This window comes from Enoplosus armatus, chromosome 18, assembly GCF_043641665.1.
Source record: "Enoplosus armatus isolate fEnoArm2 chromosome 18, fEnoArm2.hap1, whole genome shotgun sequence".
Lineage (NCBI taxonomy): Eukaryota > Metazoa > Chordata > Actinopteri > Centrarchiformes > Enoplosidae > Enoplosus > Enoplosus armatus.
Window position 1 is genome coordinate 14426658 of NC_092197.1, and position 20343 is coordinate 14447000.

Consider the following 20343-nt stretch of genomic DNA (forward strand, 5'->3'; position numbering starts at 1 on the left):
CCTGGGGGACAAAATACACCATGTTTCTATTGGTTCTCATCTAGTTGGGCTATGCTCAGTTCAACCTGCCGCGGCACACAGGTCGCATTAGTGGCAAAAACATTACAAGGCAAACTTAAGCACAGATTGTTTTTTCAGATATTTGAAACCATTTGAAACGTGGGCCATTTTTTCCCTCCAAGGTATGCTGTTTGTAGTTAGAGGACGGTGTTTTGTACATTTTGTATGAGCGAGTGCTGTAGCCTATCCTGACGGTGTTAAACCTGCACACTTCCTGTCAGCTGACTCACTCCGTTTTACATCACATCCTGTCAGGTGACTTGCCTCGTCGATCACCACATCTATCCCCCTCAGTCTGAAAAATCTGCTATGGAAAAAATATTGATGTTGTTCTGTGATGTTTGTCATTTGTACAGAAAAAAAGACAGAATCCTTCTTTTTATTATCTCTGTCTGTACATTAATTGACCATGTCAGGTCATATTTTGTAAAGATTTTTGTTAATCTGTATGACTATTACTGTATGATCCATTTGGACCTGTTTGCCTGCTGTAAACCTGGATATGTTTTGGTATCAGTTTAGGTGTTTTGGGGAACGACCCCTCTCCCCTTTGGAGGAAATGACAAGGAAGAGTCAGTGACATCCTCCGAGTCAGAAAATGGGGTTTGGCACTTGCAGTGCCATGTTATCAGCCACAATGAAAATGAAATATAATTGGTTGAAATTCTCACTATGAGTGTGTTTCACCCCAATTTCCTGATTCACTGTGATGTTAATAGGATTTTTTTCTACAGGGAGGTCTAGTGGGGCTAGCCTGTGCCAGATCTACCTGAAGATTTCACTGGTATGGCTTTACAATTAGATTTAAACTGAAATCCCAATGGAAGACATCCTCATAAGATACATAAAAAAAAAAGAAAAAAGAGACTGAAATGCTCTTTGGAGTGAAACTGAGTGACTTACTTAAGTCCTGGCTAGCCCTTTTAATGGAAACCAGGCTAATGACTCCTGCTTCACTTTTCCTCCTTGAGGCACCCCTTCCCCTCCCCGACCCACCAGTGGATTGTGATGCAATGTTGTGACTCCATTTCCCATTGGAAGATGCGCCCAGCATGGAGAATTCAAGATGTTTTATAGATATTCATGATTTGAACTATACTCATTATCATTGTGATTATAATCGTCTTTTACTTTAAGAACAAAAAATTGTGTTTCATTTGAAATGCTACATATATTTTTTTTTTCTTGGTTTGTCCACAAATTAAATAGTCAGTAGCAACAATGTGTTCTCTTGTGTTTTTTAATTATGTGTCAGAATGCTCAAAGTAAAGTGTTCGAGCCTTGCAGGCAGACCTACAGTTATTTGTCTGCTGCTTACAAATCCCATAGTTTTTGCTGTGATTGGCTCTAATGTAAATCATGGCTCATGTACAGCCTTAAGGTATGGTCACATTAGCACATTATTTTGTTCAACGAAATTGCCCCGGACTCTGACAAAGGATGTGATGTCATGGTTCCAATGTGGGTAATAAATAAATATTAAGCAGAGTTATCACAAACTGTAAAACGTCTGTGAGACTGATGCTGTGGTTTGTAGTCTGGTAGTGTGATATTGTATGTAACACAATGATGGCACACACTAGAAAAATTTCTCCATTAACAAACACTGTATCAGCATTTCTATTGGCTGATTGTGCACATCCACACGGTCAAAGTTGCACAAAGGTGAACTGTGGTTTCAATTGAAGTGAATGGAACACAGAAGGAATATTGGCAGGATGGAAGTGTAATGTGACCCTACCTCTAAACATTTGATTGGTAAATATAGAAGGTGCAGTGGACAGTACACAGTCTAGAGGGAGGTGCTTAGGTGCCTAGAGGGCTTAGTTCAGGGGGAAAAAACATTCCTGGCTTTAAATGTTCTTCAGATATGTACATCATGCTTGAGTAGATAGATAATCACAGGACAATTTCACTAAAAAGGTTATGATAATGGAAAGATTCTGGGAGGACAAGTACACCTCCAGGGTTGTTCTTTAACAAAAAACACAACTGACATTTAACCATCCTAACAAATGGCAATATTTGCAATTTGAAAGGAGATGCCTAATGCCTTTGAAAAATGTAATGTTTTAGCTTACTTTTGTTTAGACAGGCCCCCAAAAAGTCAATTTGAATATGACTTTATTCTTGTTCCATCTACCAAGTGTCTCATTCTGTGAAAGGCAGGCCTTTCCTCCTCACACCACACCTGTCCTTCTACACATGCTACCCAGACCAGTGATTAGAATGAGCATAGATATGCTAAAACCTGGCTCTTATTCAGTTTTTCTGTTGATTCATCCCGTTACGACTGCAGCGACTTTGCTGTTTATGTCACCGCTAAGCACGGCATACACACACACACACAGACACAAAGAAAGCTGACGACTCAGCCAGTGCACTTGCTCTTTTGCTCTGTCAGGTATTCATTTCAGCTGTGACAGCCTGCGCTTACCCTGCAGACACACTGGCTAAATAGATAGGGAGTGTGTGTGTGTGTGTGTGTGTGTGTGTGTGTGTGTGTGTGTGTGTGTGGCAGTATTTGACCATGTCATGTGTTTGTAAAATGTCATCCTTGGCTGTTTGAGTACGCCTTCCTGTCCAAATTGCTGTCCCCTAGCGATATAAGTGAAGAATAGTGCAACAACAAAATATCGTTTCAAGGTGTGCAGCAAAGCTCTGAGCGGGTTGGTATTGTATATAGCTGCAGGGTGTTTTTTAAACCATAATGGAATCTATTTAGATGGGAGGAAATGAGTAACTGCAAGTGAATCTCATTGGCCAAAACAGAGCATATTCCAGAAAATAAATCCTCAATGCACAGTTTGATTGGTGTGCCCTGGATGTCAGCCATTGCTGGTTTCATTGACTCATCTTTGTCTCTCTTACAATAGCTGGAAACTCGTTATCTGTTGGTGAAAGCACATTCCTTAAGTCCTTGAAAAAAGAGTGATATGATAGTCTGTTGGAATCATCAAGCCTCTCGTCTTGATTTGAGTCAGTTGAGTTGAGTCAGTAAATTAATTTGTTGCTAGAAACAAATTACATTAATGTTTTATATAAAACTGAGAGGAGCTGCTTCATACCTCACAGATTCAAGGTTATGGAGACATAATAATTAAAAACTGAACGGAGGTGCAACTGTGCACAAAGCTGAAATACTCTGTCATACATTCTGCTTTCTAAATTGTATACTGATGTGTGAGGTAGTTAAAACTTTTTAGGGAGATTCAAGAAAAAAATGTTTCAATTAAATTAAGTGCAAAAAGGAGAGATAACTTTTTAATAACAGAACACATCCAAACGCAAACAGAAAAGATGCAAGAAAACAGGTCTCATCACAGAGGGACTGTTTCAGTGTGTTCAGTTGTGAATGATCATCATATTCAATTAAGATGTCAGAGTTTGACTAGTGGTCTATGTTCATGTTTACATTTACTACTTAATAATGGGCTTGTACCAAAAACTGAATGGTATTTCTGTGTTTGTTGTGTCATGAGATTACAAGAGCACCGGTATGATCTCAAGAGGCTGGGTAAAAAGGTCCTGTTTTGCGTCCCTGACGAAAAAAGCTCATGGACCTATTGCCATTTAATGTGTTACTTCTCCAGATCCTGTGTTGTTTATAACCCCAAAGCCATTATGAAGAAGTTCTAGACCGTAAGTCAAACTGTGACAAGTTAAATGATGACTTGTAGGTGTGGCTTTCTTTAAGAAACTAGAAGTGCATCGGTGAAGTGCTGGACAAGATTATACAGGGATCCCTAAAATAAGATTTTGTATTGTCCTATAATCCACCACAACATGCCAACCAGATATTCTTGACGAATATAGAGGTGTCTTGCTGAAGCTTTATCTTTTTTCCGTTTTATACTCGTAACAACCGCCCAACCCTGCCCGACTCACGAAATGGCGCACTAGAAAAAAAAGACCTAAGGCAAATCAAATACGTGGTCAAAGGCCAGAAACATTAGGTTGTCAGTGGTAACCAACCAATCACCAGCAGTTGTATTTCTTTTCTTTCCCCTTCAAAGATACAAGGTTTCAACAAGACATGAGGACATAAAGACTTAAGTGGCTGGGTTCAACTTCAGGTCATTAACACTCTCAATGAGTCTCAACATAAGACTCAGGTGAATTAGCCCATTAAGCTTAAATACCAAAGAGTCTTTATATCTATGATCAAGATTACCATCATGGCAAGCAAATCTGTGCCCTTGAAGAGACGAGGGTTAGAGGGAAGGGATGAGAGGGGTAGGAATGGAAGTGAAAGGAAAAAATGAAGGGATCAGTAAGAGGTGAAAAGGAGGTGAAGAACATGTGGGAAGGGAAGTTAAGAAGAGGAAGGTTTGCACAGCTCTCCAGTGACAGCAATAAGCTAGTGAGAACAGATTTGATTCAGGGTCCCTGGTTCACCTTTGTCCAATGCTTCTCGTAAATCTCACGTTCCAGAAGTCAGGAACAGTTCTGTTCAAGAACTGATTCCTGGAGAACGTTTCAGTCCAGTTCAGTGGAACTCCTGAGCCTAATGGAGGATTCACCGTCCAGAAATCTGTGAAGGTTCCAACTTCAAAATTCAGACGAGGATCCTTTTCCAGAACCTACAGCAGGTTTTGGAAACTAGTCCCATGTCTAACCAGGTTTCTTTGGGCAGAACAAAGGTGGAAAGCTTCAGAACTCCGGGAGCGTGTTTGTGTGTTGGTTAGTCTGCTGGTGGGACAGGGTATACTGAGCAAACTGGTTAGACTGGTGTGAAGTGGGCTGACTGGGTGCAGTCTGGTTTGCTTGCTGGTTTTCTGATTGGTACTGTTCTAACTCTCTCTTCCTCCTCATGGCTGACTGCAGCTGCTGCTTGATGACAAGGATTTGACCCTCCAGTTCTGACAGCTCCTGAACCAGCGGGTTCCGGCCCACTCCCAGGCCGGGGCCGCTGTCACCCACACCCAAACCCCGGCACTGTCCTGATGTTATGCCCTGCCCAGAGCCCCCCTGCCCTGGCCCCAGTCCTTGGCCCAAACCCCGCCCTAACAGGTCGGAGCGACCATTAGAGTTGGTCAGTATGGGCAGGTGTTTCTCCAGAAGGGGAAGAGAATGGGGATGAGGCAGGGGAGATGGGGGAGGTGGAGGAGGAAGATCCTGAGAGGATGTGTGTTCCAGGTCATTCTGCATCTCTTGTGGAAGGACCCTACGCCTGTTGCAGTGGGAGGTCTCTGCAGGATTCCAAGATGCTGACTGGTTGTTTCCCTCATTGCACCTGCAGATAAGACAGATTCATAGAAAAATTAATGCCAATGTGCGAGATTGTATATCATCTGACCGCTTCTTTCCAGCCTGAATCCTACGCAGAACCAGTGGCTCAGATGGTATCTTTCTCTCCGACTATTGTATAGACACAACCCTGTGCTTACACTCTGTGCTGCACATACAGTACAACTCTATGCATGTTGTATGACAAACTGCAATTTAGGGAGAACCAGACCTTGAACAAGGTAGTAAAGTAAAGACCAGTTTCTCTAAACTGCTGTATGGGAGAGTTCCAGACATTGTTAATAGGCTCACGTCGAGATTGCTGGTCGAACAACCAGTTTGAATGCTGCCAAGAGATAGTACAAGTGTTCTCCCTGAATGTTCCATTAAATGAAAAATGCCTTTTTCATGTGTATCCCGGAGTGTATTGTTCTGGTTTTTATTGTGTAATATGTTTTCTTTTTATTTTGTAGTTACACCAGAGGTTTGGCTTTAGGGATCACAATGTCAGTGTGTCTGTTGGTCGGTCAGTCCACCACTTTGGTCTAGTCTGAAATATCTCCACAATTAGTGGACGGATTGCAGTTAAATTTTGAACAGGTACACATGGCTCCCAGAGGATGAATCCTCCTCACTTTACTGATTCCCTAACCTTTCCTCCATCATCAGGTTGACATTTTTGTTTTTTAGTGAAATATTTTGACAAATATTGAATGGACTGCTATGCAGTTTTTTACACGCCTTCATGTTCCCCTCAGAATGAATTGTAATGCATTTGTTGATGCCTCAACCTTTCCTGTAGTTCCATCATTAGGTGTGTATGTTAGTCACTTCTGCAATATCAATATATTTCCTTTTTTTTTAAATCCAGTGTGTCCTCATTGTCTAGCTGGCCTAATGGTCACATTACCAACGTTTGTTGTCAGAACATGGCCATTATAGTTGAGCAAGAAAAGTACATCCAATAAACATTGTGCAGCTGCTGTTGAGGATTGTGATGCTGCAGGTAGAGCAGCCAGTGATGAACTGATGCTTGGAGTCAGTCTTGACAATGTCATACTCATGTCATTGTTGAAATGCAATGCAAATAAACAGATGACTTTCATTTAGTTTTTTAATGAATAGCCCCCCACAACTTGTAAAGACAAAAAAAAGAAGTCCTTGACTGTCAAGGCTCACTGGTAGAAATCAAATTTAAGTCCAATTAATTTTCTCCGACAGCAGCACTGATCCTACCAACCTCTCCCAGCCAACCTGGATGTCTACCTTCATCTTTAAGCTAATGAGCACTAGCAGCAGGAACGTGGGTTGGAGGTGTGAGGTAGTTCGACACAACATCGCTAATGTCATGTTCTATCCAGGCTTAAACAGATATCACGTGACAAATCCTTTCTCTTTGTGCTGCTCCAGGGAGTGATGGAGAAGTCCATTTTACATCATTTGTCCTGCCTTCTTTTCACCTCATTTATCCTGCATAATCATGTTTCATGTACTGTAGAAGCACCACAAACCACAGCAGAAAAAACGCCATCTCAAAGCTATTTCATTGGAGCTTTAAAGCCACACAAACTTCCTTGGTGACATATCAATTCCTTTGATGGCACTGACCATAAAAAGCTCCTGCAACATCAAGTCACCTTGGACCTTTGCCCAAAGCTTCTCCCTGTATTTTTTACACTGCATCAGCACATGATAGGAAGAAGGCAGAAAGAAAGTGGCATCTGCAATACATGATTGGATATTACACAAGGCTGGTGTCATCTTGGGTTTATAGACGGTACCACTGAGTGTCCTTGCTTTTATGCTTCACCAAACCATGGGAATGTTTTGCTGGAGGCAGACCCACCCCCTGTCCAGATAATTGATTCAGAATATTTAGTTATTATTGTAGATACATAACTTTATAATATTGAATTTGTTGTGGTCCACTGCTTCATTGAAATAACATTAGGAGGTGTTTTGGTGAGTCAGTGGATTAAATACCATTCAAGGGCAACATCCTGAGTTCTTATTCAAACAAAGAAAACAAGAAAAGTTGCATTCAAGATAGAATTATATTCATGAGAATGGTAGTGTAGTAAACAGATGAGTATTGGATTTCAATGGCAGAGTTATGGTGCAATATAAAAAAAAGCCTTATATAAAACCCCTGAGATCGCTCGGTGCTCCCTAGCACTGAAAATGAGAACACCACCCAGCATATAAAGCACCAGTACAATATAATATATATATATATATATAATATGTACTCCCTGTCAACTCTAAAGTTTCCTGCAGTCATTTACAGGATAGCTCTGACTTGCCAGACAAACTTGGAAAATAACAAAAATTCGGTTTCCTTTCTCAAACTGAAACTTGAATCTACAAGTAACCATGATTTCATTAAAGGGGTGTAGAAGAGAGATTCCCATCGTATGAATTGAAGCCTAACTGAAGAAGTCTCTAAAATCAAAGGTGTTTTTGCCTGGTGATGAAAAAAAGTGACAAGAAGAATTTAATGAGATACTTCTGACATCAAAAGAGACCTTAAACTGAATGATGAGACATCAGAATATAAGACCATAAAAAGAACTTCATCTTAAAGTGATGTATGCACTTTTTGGACAGGAAGGCACCTGTGCTTACATCATAGCTGCAATGAAAGAGAGAATATTTTGCAACTTGGTTAACATTATCAGATCTCTTAAGCCTTAAATCTTAACATAATCCCCCCCAATTCCAGCATCTTTATGAGCATTACGTATTGTTGTTAGTGAGCTAGACGTTATAGCACAGATGCGCTCTAACTACTGATGCTATATCACAGCAGCCAGATGATCTCAGACAGGTCCCTGGCAGGTGTTACAGCATCTAGATTGAAAACAATTGCTCGCTGAACCTTTGTGCCATTAGTACTCAATGAATGTGTCAGGCTTTTAAATCGTTGTCTAAAACTCACCTTTACAGACTTGCTTTTACGCTTTCATCTTTAAACAACTCCTGTTGACCTTTTTTTTTGCTTCGTGTGCATTGTTTTGGTTTTATTGAGGAATTATCTTTTGTTTTTTATTTCTCATTTTGAAAACACTTTGTGGCTGCTCTGAAAAGTGTGATGCAAATAAATTATTCTTATTAGTAGAGCCTCTAGTCTTTCCACATAACTAAAAAGCCTTTTACCTCTGTTGTTTTTCCATCCAGCCTCTGACTTAATTTGCTTTGCATTTAGGAGTCCATGTGAAGCACATATGAAAGAGGAGCTGCTTCAACGTTCATGATACGAATGGGCATGATGATGATTGAGACTGAGCTCACATCATTTCACTGGAAAACATATAAACACCAATTTTTCTTTGGCCTGGTAGGGAGAAGGAAATAATGATACCAAGGTCAGAAAGGGAACTTTGCACCATGCAGTGTTGGCAAGTGCGTTTAGCAGATGAAAAGCATTTTTTCTGTAATGTTTGGGTGTCCTTCTCATCATCATTATTTTCCAAGATGTAAAATAACACACATCATTTTTAAACATTAGAGCTGTGAAGCTCATTACTGTGTTGCTCTCAGTGACATCAGGGGGCGTCTCCATTTCTGACTCAGAAACAAATAGAGCTCTTTGATTTCTTTCTGTATATGAAGAGGCCAGGAGCCTGTATACACAACTGACCTATTGTTGCCCTCATAATTTTACTGAGAGATAATTTTGTTTTCACAGCTGCTGAAGGGACAGTACCCCTACTCCTTTTCTCCAGAGAGGCCAGATCCCTCCTCCCCACACCATCTACAGTTATCAGATTCCTCCACATAGTTTTCAGAGCTATTTGGTTCCTTCTACTTCCAAGTTGCAGGGTCACCAGATTCCTCTCATTAAGATGTGTCCTATCATTCACTTACATTTTCATAAATATTGATTTTGGTTTTATAAAGGCTGTAGATCCAGAGTTGTTAGACACAAGTACCAAATACAGAATCCAAGGCTATTACAACTCACAACTTCCTGTAATTGCAGATATATTTCTTATCTCAGGTCAACCAGTGCAGCCTATGAAGAGAGGACAGCTCATGTTTACCTGCAGCAGATCTCTACGCTACATCCTTAGATTGGAATATGTCACCACTGACCAATATTTCCCAACCCATCTGTCAGTACAGATGTTGCTAGCAGTCACAACAAGACACAAGCACAGCTTGTAACACAGTGAATAGGGAGGTTGTCCTTCAACAAGCAGGACACAGGTGCACCAGAAAGACATGCACCCTGTTGAAGTGTCCTTGAGCAAGATAGTGAATCCCAACCAGCTCCGGGGTGCCGCTCTGAACAGCTTTAAATGACCTCTTGGCCACCCTGTGGAGGGTGACAAAGCTAATGTCAAATTTGACTATTAGTTACAAAGTAGCTCTCATCATTTGTGATTACACTTCTCTCAAATTGCGGTGATGGTTGCATGATTTACTGTATATCTTAAAAAATGTCAGATATTATAAATACACAAGAAACCAAAGGCAATCAGGAAAACAAATAAAAAACAGTAAAACAGAAAAATTGCTTTAAAGTAAAAATTAAAGTGAAATATGATGTAAATAAATGATAACTTCAATAAGCTGTGACTGATTTTAGTGATGATAAGTATAAACAGAGGGAGCAATGCTCCTATCCCATGCAATTTCTACATCAAAAGGAGAATCTCAGCTGTTAGAAGTGACAAATAATCTTGTTTTAATGCAGTGTTAAGGTCTTTTCTCGAGGTACATGACCTTAACACTGCATTGGATACTAAATCACAAGATCTTAATTGGACATCGGAGAGTGTTTCAGGGTATTACAGACACTCGTAAGTCTCTCAGACAGACACTTCTCTGATGCCTTTGGGCTTTTTCTGGCCTTGTTAGCGCAGTTAGGAAATGAAAAACGTTATGGTTCCATCCTAAGCAGTCGTTTTAAATTTCCTTTTTACTCAAACGCTGCATTTGGTTACATAATGCCTTCTTTTATTATGCTGATGAAACGCAGGTGTACATACAGCACTTTTCTGTAAGATGTACAGCAGTGATAGCACTGATACTTGAAAGGTTTATGGCGTATTTTCTTTTAACCGACCCCGAGCTGGATCCCTTTACAACACAAAACCTCATACACATAAATGGGAAGATCATCCAGACATTTCTGACACACAAGGTTTCTGCGGGACACTGACAATATGACAGTAATAATTTCTGACTCTTAGACAGCATGCAGGCACGATGCAGAAGAGCTTGATTGAATGAGCGTAATTATGCAGGAGTAGGTAATCTATCCTCATTACCACAGGCATCCCTCACATGGCCTCGGCTCCATAATTATTACGTGTATTTAATCCCCACTTTGAGTGCTCCACCTGAGTGTCCATTCAGTGTGTGGTGCTAAGTAGGGATAGGTGTGAAATAGAGTACAGCAGGATTTTTCAAACAGAGAAAGATAAAATGGAACTAATTTGCCCAGCAGAAGCTTGAGGGTTGTTTTGATCTCCCCTTACAAGCCTTAAAAATAAGTAATACATTTCCCCCTTTGCTTAGCCTACATCAGATATGCTTATCTGATAGCAAAGAGGAAGCTCCAAATATGAACAAAAGGGGGCTACACCATGACAAACACTGAAGTGGTGTCGAAATGAATGTGACGGTTTATGTAACTAATCTGGACCGTGCAACATTTGAAAAAAAGACACTGAAACTGACCAAAAAGAAGCTTTCATGATTTACCAAATCTCCCTCTCTCACCCACTGAGCCAAACAATACTCTGTGACGTCAGCATGAGATTATTTCCCAAATTTCCCTTACTGATAATTAGCTTCCAACAGACTGACCATTCTATTTAGTTTCTGATTAAAAGCAGGTCCCTTAACTGCCACTTGGATGTTAATTGATGTCAATTATGTGCAGCCTGATAGTTTGGTCAATGGGCCATTTAAGTTTGGAAAAATTAGCTTCTTGATAGAAAACGCTCCTGTGCCTTTTTTTGATGCAAACATATGTGATGTTTTCTAGTGATACTCCAGAATTCAGCATGGCATCTTTCTTAAATCTAAGTCATTTTCTAGGTTTGTGGGCTGCTTGTAATGTAGTTATGTTGTGTTATTTTAAGATTTGAAGTGGTGGGAAAATTGCAATAAATTGCATTTGGCTGAGGGTGCAGTGGTTTCATACCACTGTGAGCAGTAACAACACACTATAAAAACAGGAACACAACATGTAAGAATAAGTATTTCCATCCACCTGTTTCTATGAGCATTTCCAATTTGAGTATGAAAAAACATGAGTGAAAACGCTTTTGGCAGAGGTGGATAAGTAATAAAGGCACAATGTGACAAAGTGCAATGGAAATAGACTTAACAAATACACTTACAACAGGTAACAGTGAGTCCAAACAAACATGTGACTTAAACGTCCCCTGAAGCTTCCGCACCACTGAACAGACTAAGAATAGCGGCAGACGAAAACATCAGAGCCGTGTGGACCAATGAGGAGACATAATGTTCCAATTAATACAGTGTTTTCACCACTTGTTTTCTTGTTGCGCCCTCTTCTTCTGCAGTGGTTTAATGGCACCTGATTGGAGAATTAGCACCACCAACTGTTTCTCTCGATGAACCAACTAATATTTGCATATCGGTATTGGATAGAAACACCATTAATTTGCATTTTCTTTTTTGCAGATTTTCTGGAAATTCCGTCACTATTTGCACTAAAGTTGGATGGAAACATGGCTGTTGTTGTGTCAACATTACTATGCTGCCTTAAGTCAGTGGCAAGCATGTTTCTGATGTGTCCTTGCATGACAAGAGTTTTAATGAGTGTAAGTCCCAAGTCAAAACAAAACGTACTAAATGGGTCATAAATAATTATAACAGAACTGGCCTCAGTTAATATCCATTTCAATCAGTTAGGGATTGGATTATCATCAAATTAATAAAAAAGCATTACATTAAGCATGAATATATTACAGTGAAAAAAGAAGTGTCTGGTGCATTTATTTGATTGAACTGAAACTGCATTGAGCGCAGCCTTCAGTGACAGTGACGGTACCTCTTCTCAGGCTTGGTAACAGTCGGTAGTTTGTCATCAGTGAAGACTGAGTTGAGGGCCCGGTGTAATCTCTGGAAAACAAGCAACACATTAGCTGTCACACACTTACTGTAAATAATTGTGTCAGTCGCTCTATGAATATTCTGTTGTTCATTAGGAACTTAAAAGGCTGTGTATGTTTTGCATGTGTGTATTAGTGAAAAAGGAAGGAAGAACAGCAACAACAAAATGTGTTTCTGTTTGAAATAGACATGGACGGTAGTGACTACACAAATATCATTTAATAAATCATTTTACTCACTTTTACTTACAAAGTAAAAGTACAGGAGTCATACTTGCAATGGAGTATTTTTACATTCTATTATAGCTACTTTCACTTACTGTAAGTAAATAATCAGAATACCTCTTCTGGTGATTGTGAAGCTCAACTCATGATTGAAAGCGTGCTTCACAGTTTACGTGTGTATTTGTGTGTGTTTGTGCGCGAGTTCAGCACCTGGCTAGTGTGCAGCCAGTATTTGAAGCGTGGCTCCTTGACCCTCGGGATCACCAGCTTGTACACGATGTGTTCTGCTATTGTGGTCAGCAGAGATAAGGCCACGCCCACGCAGAGCATCACAAACAGACCGGAGAAATGCTTTATGCCCATCTGCAGCGTCTGGAGAGGCGAGGAGTTGGCGGAGAGAGAAAGTGGAGAGATGGAAAGAGGAAACAAGCAGATGCAGAGAAAAAGAGATCAGGGATGGATATCTATTGCTTCTAATGGAGGAGCAATTGTCTGAAAAATTATTGATCAAACCCTTTATTTTGAAATTCCCATGGTCTGATATTATGCAAGCCACATCATACAATATATACAACAATAGTAAAACTGCATGTGTTTGGGCATCCTTATATTATCCAATCAGATGTTGTTTTCAGTAGTAGGCGTGGCAGTAGCTTGTTGGTGTATGCAAAATTGTTTCTCCAGTTAACACTTTAACAATACAAACTAGTGTGATTGTGTTGTTATTATTATTGTTCATTTTTGTTTTTATTATTACCCATAAAATGTGTGCCTTATTGTGTATCCACAACAGTCAGACACTCCTACTGTCTCTATTACAACAAGTTTGGCCGACCTCCCAGGAGTCATTGGCTCTCATTGTTTTTAAAAATTCCATTAAAAACAGCTCGAAGAGGCAAAACGCTGCATTGACAAACCTAATGCATCATGTACCCCCCCCCCCCCCGCCCCCCCCCCAATAACTTGACTTTATAACACCACAATCACTGCAGCTGCAGTTGTGAAAGCTTTTCTACAGAAAAATGAGTACGAGCAGACTATTGCTCAGGTTTGCTTTCAACTCTGTTTTCACTTGTAAACAACAGTATGAAACAGTGGGAAAAGTGACAAAAGTCTCCAAACTGACAGCATTACAAAGTAATTAAAGTGAAAACTGCAATGCCTGTGTACAGCACTGGATTCAGCATTGTCTTTCAAAGAGAAATGGACATCCTCAGTTACTTCTCCTGGAAAGGTTTCATTTCAAATCACTGTGAGATTCTTTACTAATTTCTAATTCTCCTGAGAAAAAAGTCTTACTCTGGGATTATCTGAGATTGTGATTTATTTCCCCCTCACGTCTTAATTTGCACTTGTTTTATTCTAAATGTGTCCCTCTAGAGAAACCTCTCAGCATTGTCTCGTGAGTCTGCAAGTGTAAAATCCACTACTGTAATCTATCTGTTCTTAATTGAGCACCTGTTACAGCTGCTGCAGATGTACAGTCTCATACGAATCAGGAGAATTGAACAGCTTGTGAAGCGGCAGCAGCTGCAATGATTGCATTATAAAGTCATGTTGGGGAAAAAAAAAACATGATGGATTAAATTCGTCATTGCAGTATTGTGACTTGGCGAGCTGGCTGTGATGAAATTTTGGAGAGTGGTAGCTGATGATTCTTGAAGAGTCAGGCAACACAGACAGTAGTAGCATCTGACTGCTGGGGAAAACCTTGTGGGAATGAATTGGGATAGGAAAAGATAAGATTACAGTGGTATCATCCTTTAACTCTCGGACAAGCTTACTGAGGATACATGACATTAATCTAATCTAATACTTAGTTCCAGTGCTTAAAAAGCAGCGTAAGTTATTGTGAATCAACCCACTCCAACATTCCTCACAGCTATGGGCGTTCCTTGGATCAGCACATTGAAACACCTATTCGAGACAACACACCTGTCTTTTTTCACTATATACAACCATATAGAACAGTAATTTCTCACAGTGATCTTATAATTCACAACTCCCCTCTGTTTTTTAACTTCTTTGTTTCACTACACTTAAAGATTAATTGCATAAATTTGCTGCAAAAACTCCATGAATAATTTAACTTAATAAAGCACATAACACTTACAATCTTCCTCCCTTTGATCACAATTTATTTCACGGTGATGTTAAGTTTGGCCCCCTTAATGTTAGGTAATTGAATAATATGTCATTTATTGGTATTGATTTTATTACTTCAAATGGGATCAACTTCTTTGGGGTGACAGAGAGCTGGCCGAATGCCAGAGAGTTTGGCTGCCTCGCCAAAGCCAATCCATCAGATTTTTCATCTTTTCAGAATCTGCTGCTGGTGGTGTAGCAGTCACTCATCGGAATAAAAGATTACTGAAAAAAAATGCTGAGCAGGACTAAAGTGAGCCAGCCTAGTCAGTAATTCATATTGCCTGTATCACGTGACTTTCCCGCTGAAGTGGTCCAGTGTTCATCTTGACAGCACGTTGTAACTGTGCCAAAACATGCTGCTATTGTTCGACTTTCTGGGTGACGATGAAGCTGTATCTTCAAGTGAGCAACGTGAAGTTTAGCTTGATTTAATTGAACGATAGTCTATATAACTTACTTAACAACAGTATCTATACTATGAGAAGTAGACGTGTGCACATGCTCATCATACTGTGGCTTCTGCACGGCGCCTGACTGATATAGTTGTGTATAAAATGAAATGACACACAGATGAAGCAAAATGCCGGTGAAGCTGCTTTCTCTGCCGTCACTGTAGGAAGGTGGAGGCATGATACTGGAAAATGAAATGTGCCTGGAGCAATTTAAATGTCTGCAGCTGTAGATAGCATCTGTAACACGTCTAGCTGTTACGCAGTGGAAAATGGTTCACTTCAGCGACACTGAATCTGCTGCACTGCAACGTACTACCTCTGCTACTCAAATGAGACTCATAAGACGGTAATTTACATTCGTGTATTAGGTATTCATGTTGTTATTCAAAGGCACACACCATGAGTGCTCCTTAATTAGACATCATAATGAGCCTTTGAAAACAGAAATGTCACAGAGTAGCTAAGAAAAATAAATAATAGAAAAGAAAAGTACAAATACAGGAAGAAGATGGGGCAGAGGAGGGACGTGGATTTCCTTTTTGAAGAAGTGAGTTTTTAATGCATGCTTGATAATAGGGAGTGTGCAGACACTTTTGGGGATTCCAGAGTCACAGCTGCGTGGAGAGACGGCCAGGCTGGTAAGAGAGCTAAGTGCTTAGTAATAGCAGAACAGAATGGACCACGGGGCCTGGACTGTTTAGGACTGAAGTTATGGGGACGCAGCTTGGAGAGAACAGACACAAAAATAGTGAAATGAGGAGCAGAGTCCTTGGTAAGGTAGTTTTTGTAGGGCTTTTAAGGGTAAAAAAGGTCCAGGTAGTTAAGTGACAGGAAAGGTACTTTTATAGGATAGTAGTCCCTTTTTCTACAGGGTACTACTTGTTACATCTGACCACTTTTACCGTTACAGTGACACAATAATTATCTATATGTAATGGCCTAAATTCACTATGTACTGCTGTACTTAAAGCTGCATTAAATTAAATTAATATATTTTGGCTCTTGGTGCTGCTTTTTCCGCTGGAAAAGACGATGATGAGATCATTAAGACGAAACCAAACAGAAAGGTTGCGGGCTGGAAAACCTAAATAATGAGCTGGAACGCTAAATCTGAGCTGAAGGGAACTGCAGAGTTGGGTGATAATTTTCAGCGGGTTTGTTATGAGTGACCTTTTTCCGGTTATGATTAGTCATTTGATCCTTTGCTAATATAAAAATATTGATTTGTGCAGCTTTAAACTGGGTTTTTTTGTCTTTGATGCTTGCCAGGCAGGAACTAAAAACCTGCGATACCAACTGAAACACCCCTTTAAATTTGAACCATATCCATGGGTGTGATAGGAAGATACAATATGTCAAAACATCTTCATCATACAAAACAATACATTTGTTGCTGTTGTATGTAACAGGTGGTTCTGCTCTTACCTCAGTCACAGCGAAGCTGCGCTTCCCGCAGGGCACTACCTTGTACCATTTGTCATGCAGCATGTCCATGAAGCCATCTGACTTATACTGACTAACAAGCTCTGAGATGTTGGAGGTGAGTGGAGAGTTCTGAGGGAGGCCAATCCCATAGCCTGCCAGTGGAAATACACAGTACAGACTCATTATTCCTCTCTCACAACAGCAGAATCTCTCTCCTCTATGTACCGCCATTATATTCTTTCGCTGGTTCATAGCTCTGCTCAAAAATAAGGAACTGAGGAGCAGAAAGAAGGGAGTCTTGGCAGTTTTTCATCAGAGAGCACCATTGTTAGTCGAAAACAAAGCAGGTACTTGACATGTAAATAAATCTGAGAATTTCTTAGTATGCCAGCAAAATGTGACAAATTCAACAATAGCCAATTACAGAGGTACCTTGCCTTGGTAGGAAGTACACTGATTAATTTGTATTGTATCCTGAAGGGTTAAGGGTGCATTAAGTACTTAACAGCAACACGGGAATCTGGGACTATGGTGGCCTGTAATGGAAGCAACCACCATGGGAACATTTTCACAGTGGGAGGAAGACGCTTGGTAAATGGACCAGAGATTAACGGTAGAGAATCTAAGCTGTTGAAAGCAACAAGATTAACTGCCGTGCAAAGGTTGAGTGATTGATATTGTTCAATGCAGGGCTGTCCTAAAAATGCTCATGGTCAGTCAGTCTGCCAGAAATCAGTTTCCAATACTGACTAATTTAATCTAAAATGTTCTTAATCAACCAATACCCTATCGATAAGTCAACAAATCCACTAAGATGGAAAAGTCTCAAATATATTAAGTTTCATTTTGTGTCCCAAATAAGCAAGTCATTTGTCATATAATAAGCTTCCACGTGTTACCTTCTATAGCAAAGGGTTTTCCGACTGTTAGTGTTTTACAGTCTGCATCTATGGAGACCTCATAGTCCAGCAGAGCTTTGTCCATGATGAATGCATCCAGCCTCTGAGGGTCGGCCCTGTAAACACACAGCAAGCAGATATCCTGGAAGTGACTGAGATGGCGAGAGTTCAGCTGTATATATACTGCTAACTATTTACTCAACTATGCAGCATGCATCTAACACGCCGTGTACTAATTCAGCATTTCAGTGCATACAAATTTCTCATCACAATTGAATATATGGCATTTCAGACCTTGAGTGATGTTCAGAGAGTGTTGACCTGAATTGTGCCTTTAAAGTTGTATGACAATCTGAACAGTAGGGTTTGAAATGTTTTGGATGGATGACTGGACAGACAGTTAGATGGACTGATCCATAGTCACTCTCCCAACTTCATTGTGGCGACAAATATAAAAGCACTTACAAACATATCACATCTTCTGGGAATCAACCCCAGAAATAAAGATTTTACAGCAACCCTTGAATTTCACATGAAAAATTAACCTGTAACACCTCCTGAGACACAAACTTCAAATGAACCTTACTTTGTCATCCCACACCTGTTCTGCTTCTCTGAGTTTTTGTCCTCAGGTCACACCTCTGACCTTACGGAGTGAGGTGTAAAGAATAAGAAAAGTTTGTTTTGGTGGGTCTTGGGTGTAAACTGTATATGCTTTCACTTCATTTTATGGATTAGGGTAAAGTTGAATAGACAGAAACACATGTGGGGGTTTGTATATTTCGTGTTTGAGAATAAAAACAAACAACGTCCAACAAACAATAAAGCAAACACATGCAGTAGACACAAAGAGAAAAAAAATATGTGAGAATGAATTTTGTGCTTGTGCTTTTCAGAGGGCAGTTTACAGCAATCACCGGAAAAGGGATGTAAATGATTCAACAAACTTCTCTCAACCTTTTGCCTCATATTTCTCAGGCCTGTCTTGCCGTGGTTTTCCAATACTTTTACTGGCCATATGGCAGTAAAGAACTACTGCCTTTCTACCAGTTTCTGCCAATTTACTTTCATTCCTCACTCCAAGTCTGTTATATAGAGGTGAGATATTAAGTCACAACACTTTGAGTGAGGCTTTTACAAATCAACTCAAAATGTCTTTACTGACAGCCAGAGCCTGCTGGGATACAAATTCTACAAAGCCCTTTTCAAGATATTCTCTGTGGTTTTTCTGCTTGTTATCAAGGACAGTGTTTGAAATCCTCCCCTATCTTCTCCGCACAAGCTGGCTGTTCATTATTACAGGTTGAATTAGGTTGCAGCTTATGTCCTTGGTCTTTCAAACCACAGTATGCTATTGATGTTGTGTATTTTATGACCAGAGCAATACCTTGACATCAACCAATTACCTAACCAGCATGATTAAAACATGAGGCCTTCTTTTCTGGACCATCGTCCTGCAGTAATGCTTGCAAAAGTAACTGAATCATGTATTTGCAACCTGACGGCATGAATGGATAACGCCACCAGTGACAGGACACATTTCTGTGACTGTGGCTTTATTTAATACAAGGCGATGTGAGACACAGCAGTTCCATTAATGATGAATCACAGAGGTTGATGAGGGAAAACTCTTCACATCACGAAGTAAGACCTGTTAGCAACCAGGTTTAAAAAATCCTCTCGAATAAATTGTTATGTTTCTGGTGTGAAGCTCATTCATAGATAAGACTTTATTAAGGCATTTCCAATATTTCTGACAGTCAAAATGCTCTAATTACATAGCAGACAAGCTGCAGTTAGTAGCTGTTGCTAGTTTGAATGGCTGTGGTGAGACATGTTGACATAGTGTGCAGGGATGAGAACAAGACAACTGCAAATAGACCTCTAAATTTCCACAAGCAGTCATGTTGCAGCAATCAGGGTGAATGAAATGTTTGTATCTATCATAATATAAAAATACTTGTCATGATCCAAAATATGATCATGGCCATGATCCAAAGAAAAATCCAAAATGACAATCTAAACACTTCCGATTCTTTGCTCCATGTCACAAGCAAAACAAAAGTAACAGATCATTTAAAAAAATCACTAGAAAATGTTGCAGGCTTTGTTTTATTCAATCTATGCAACAACTTGAACCTAAACAGCACCTTCAACACATGTTCTACTTATAAAGGCAACCACAGCAATCCCAAAATCCAACTCATGAATGTTGACTTAGTTCTCCACATGGTGCTATAACGTGAGTGTCCAATGAATGAAACGAAATGAAACTATATGATTATGTAACTGATAGCTAATGTCTGGTCCCTTGGGGAGTGTTCAAAGTTGCATTGCGGCACACTTGTCTGCTGTCTTGTTCCCCAGTTGTAATTTTCTAAAGATGACATGTTTCCCTTGAACCCTCTAATCAGCGTTTTATAAGCTCAGTAAAAAAAAAAATCTTGTTTCATCCATTCAAATTGTGTCCTATCCAGCCCAGGCCTGCATTCCAGCTGCCTTTTCTTTTCTCTTCTCACTATATTCTGCTTTGCTCCACGGGGGATGCCAGTTGAATGTTGAAGCAGCTTAGGATGACAGCAATGGCAGGGTAAGGAGGAGGGTGAGATCTGAATGCAAACAGGCAAGCTTGTGGTGGAGATTTTTTTTTTTCTTTTCCAAGTTTGACTTTCCTTGGACACGCAACTCACATTCCTTCTTTTTTTAAATATGATGAAGTTTCTTTTATCTATTGATTTTCAGGGAATGAGGACTGCAAGAAACAAGTGGTTTTGATAGTTACTGAATATTAGAGGACCGGTGATAGTG

At 40.0% G+C, this 20343-nt stretch overlaps 1 protein-coding gene across 1 annotated transcript in view; it reads right to left on the reverse strand.

Annotated features, from left to right (window-relative positions):
* Window positions 1-4713: 4713 nt before the first annotated feature.
* grin3a (glutamate receptor, ionotropic, N-methyl-D-aspartate 3A) overlaps window positions 4714-20343 on the reverse strand; it is a 39823-nt gene continuing 24193 nt past the window's right edge. Inside the window, exons 6-10 of the mRNA XM_070924786.1 lie at window positions 17536-17651; window positions 16637-16788; window positions 12822-12983; window positions 12326-12396; window positions 4714-5296 (exon numbers count right to left, since the gene is read on the reverse strand). Of these exons, the coding sequence (XP_070780887.1) occupies window positions 4714-5296; window positions 12326-12396; window positions 12822-12983; window positions 16637-16788; window positions 17536-17651 (1084 nt within the window). The remainder of the gene's footprint in view (window positions 5297-12325; window positions 12397-12821; window positions 12984-16636; window positions 16789-17535; window positions 17652-20343) is intronic.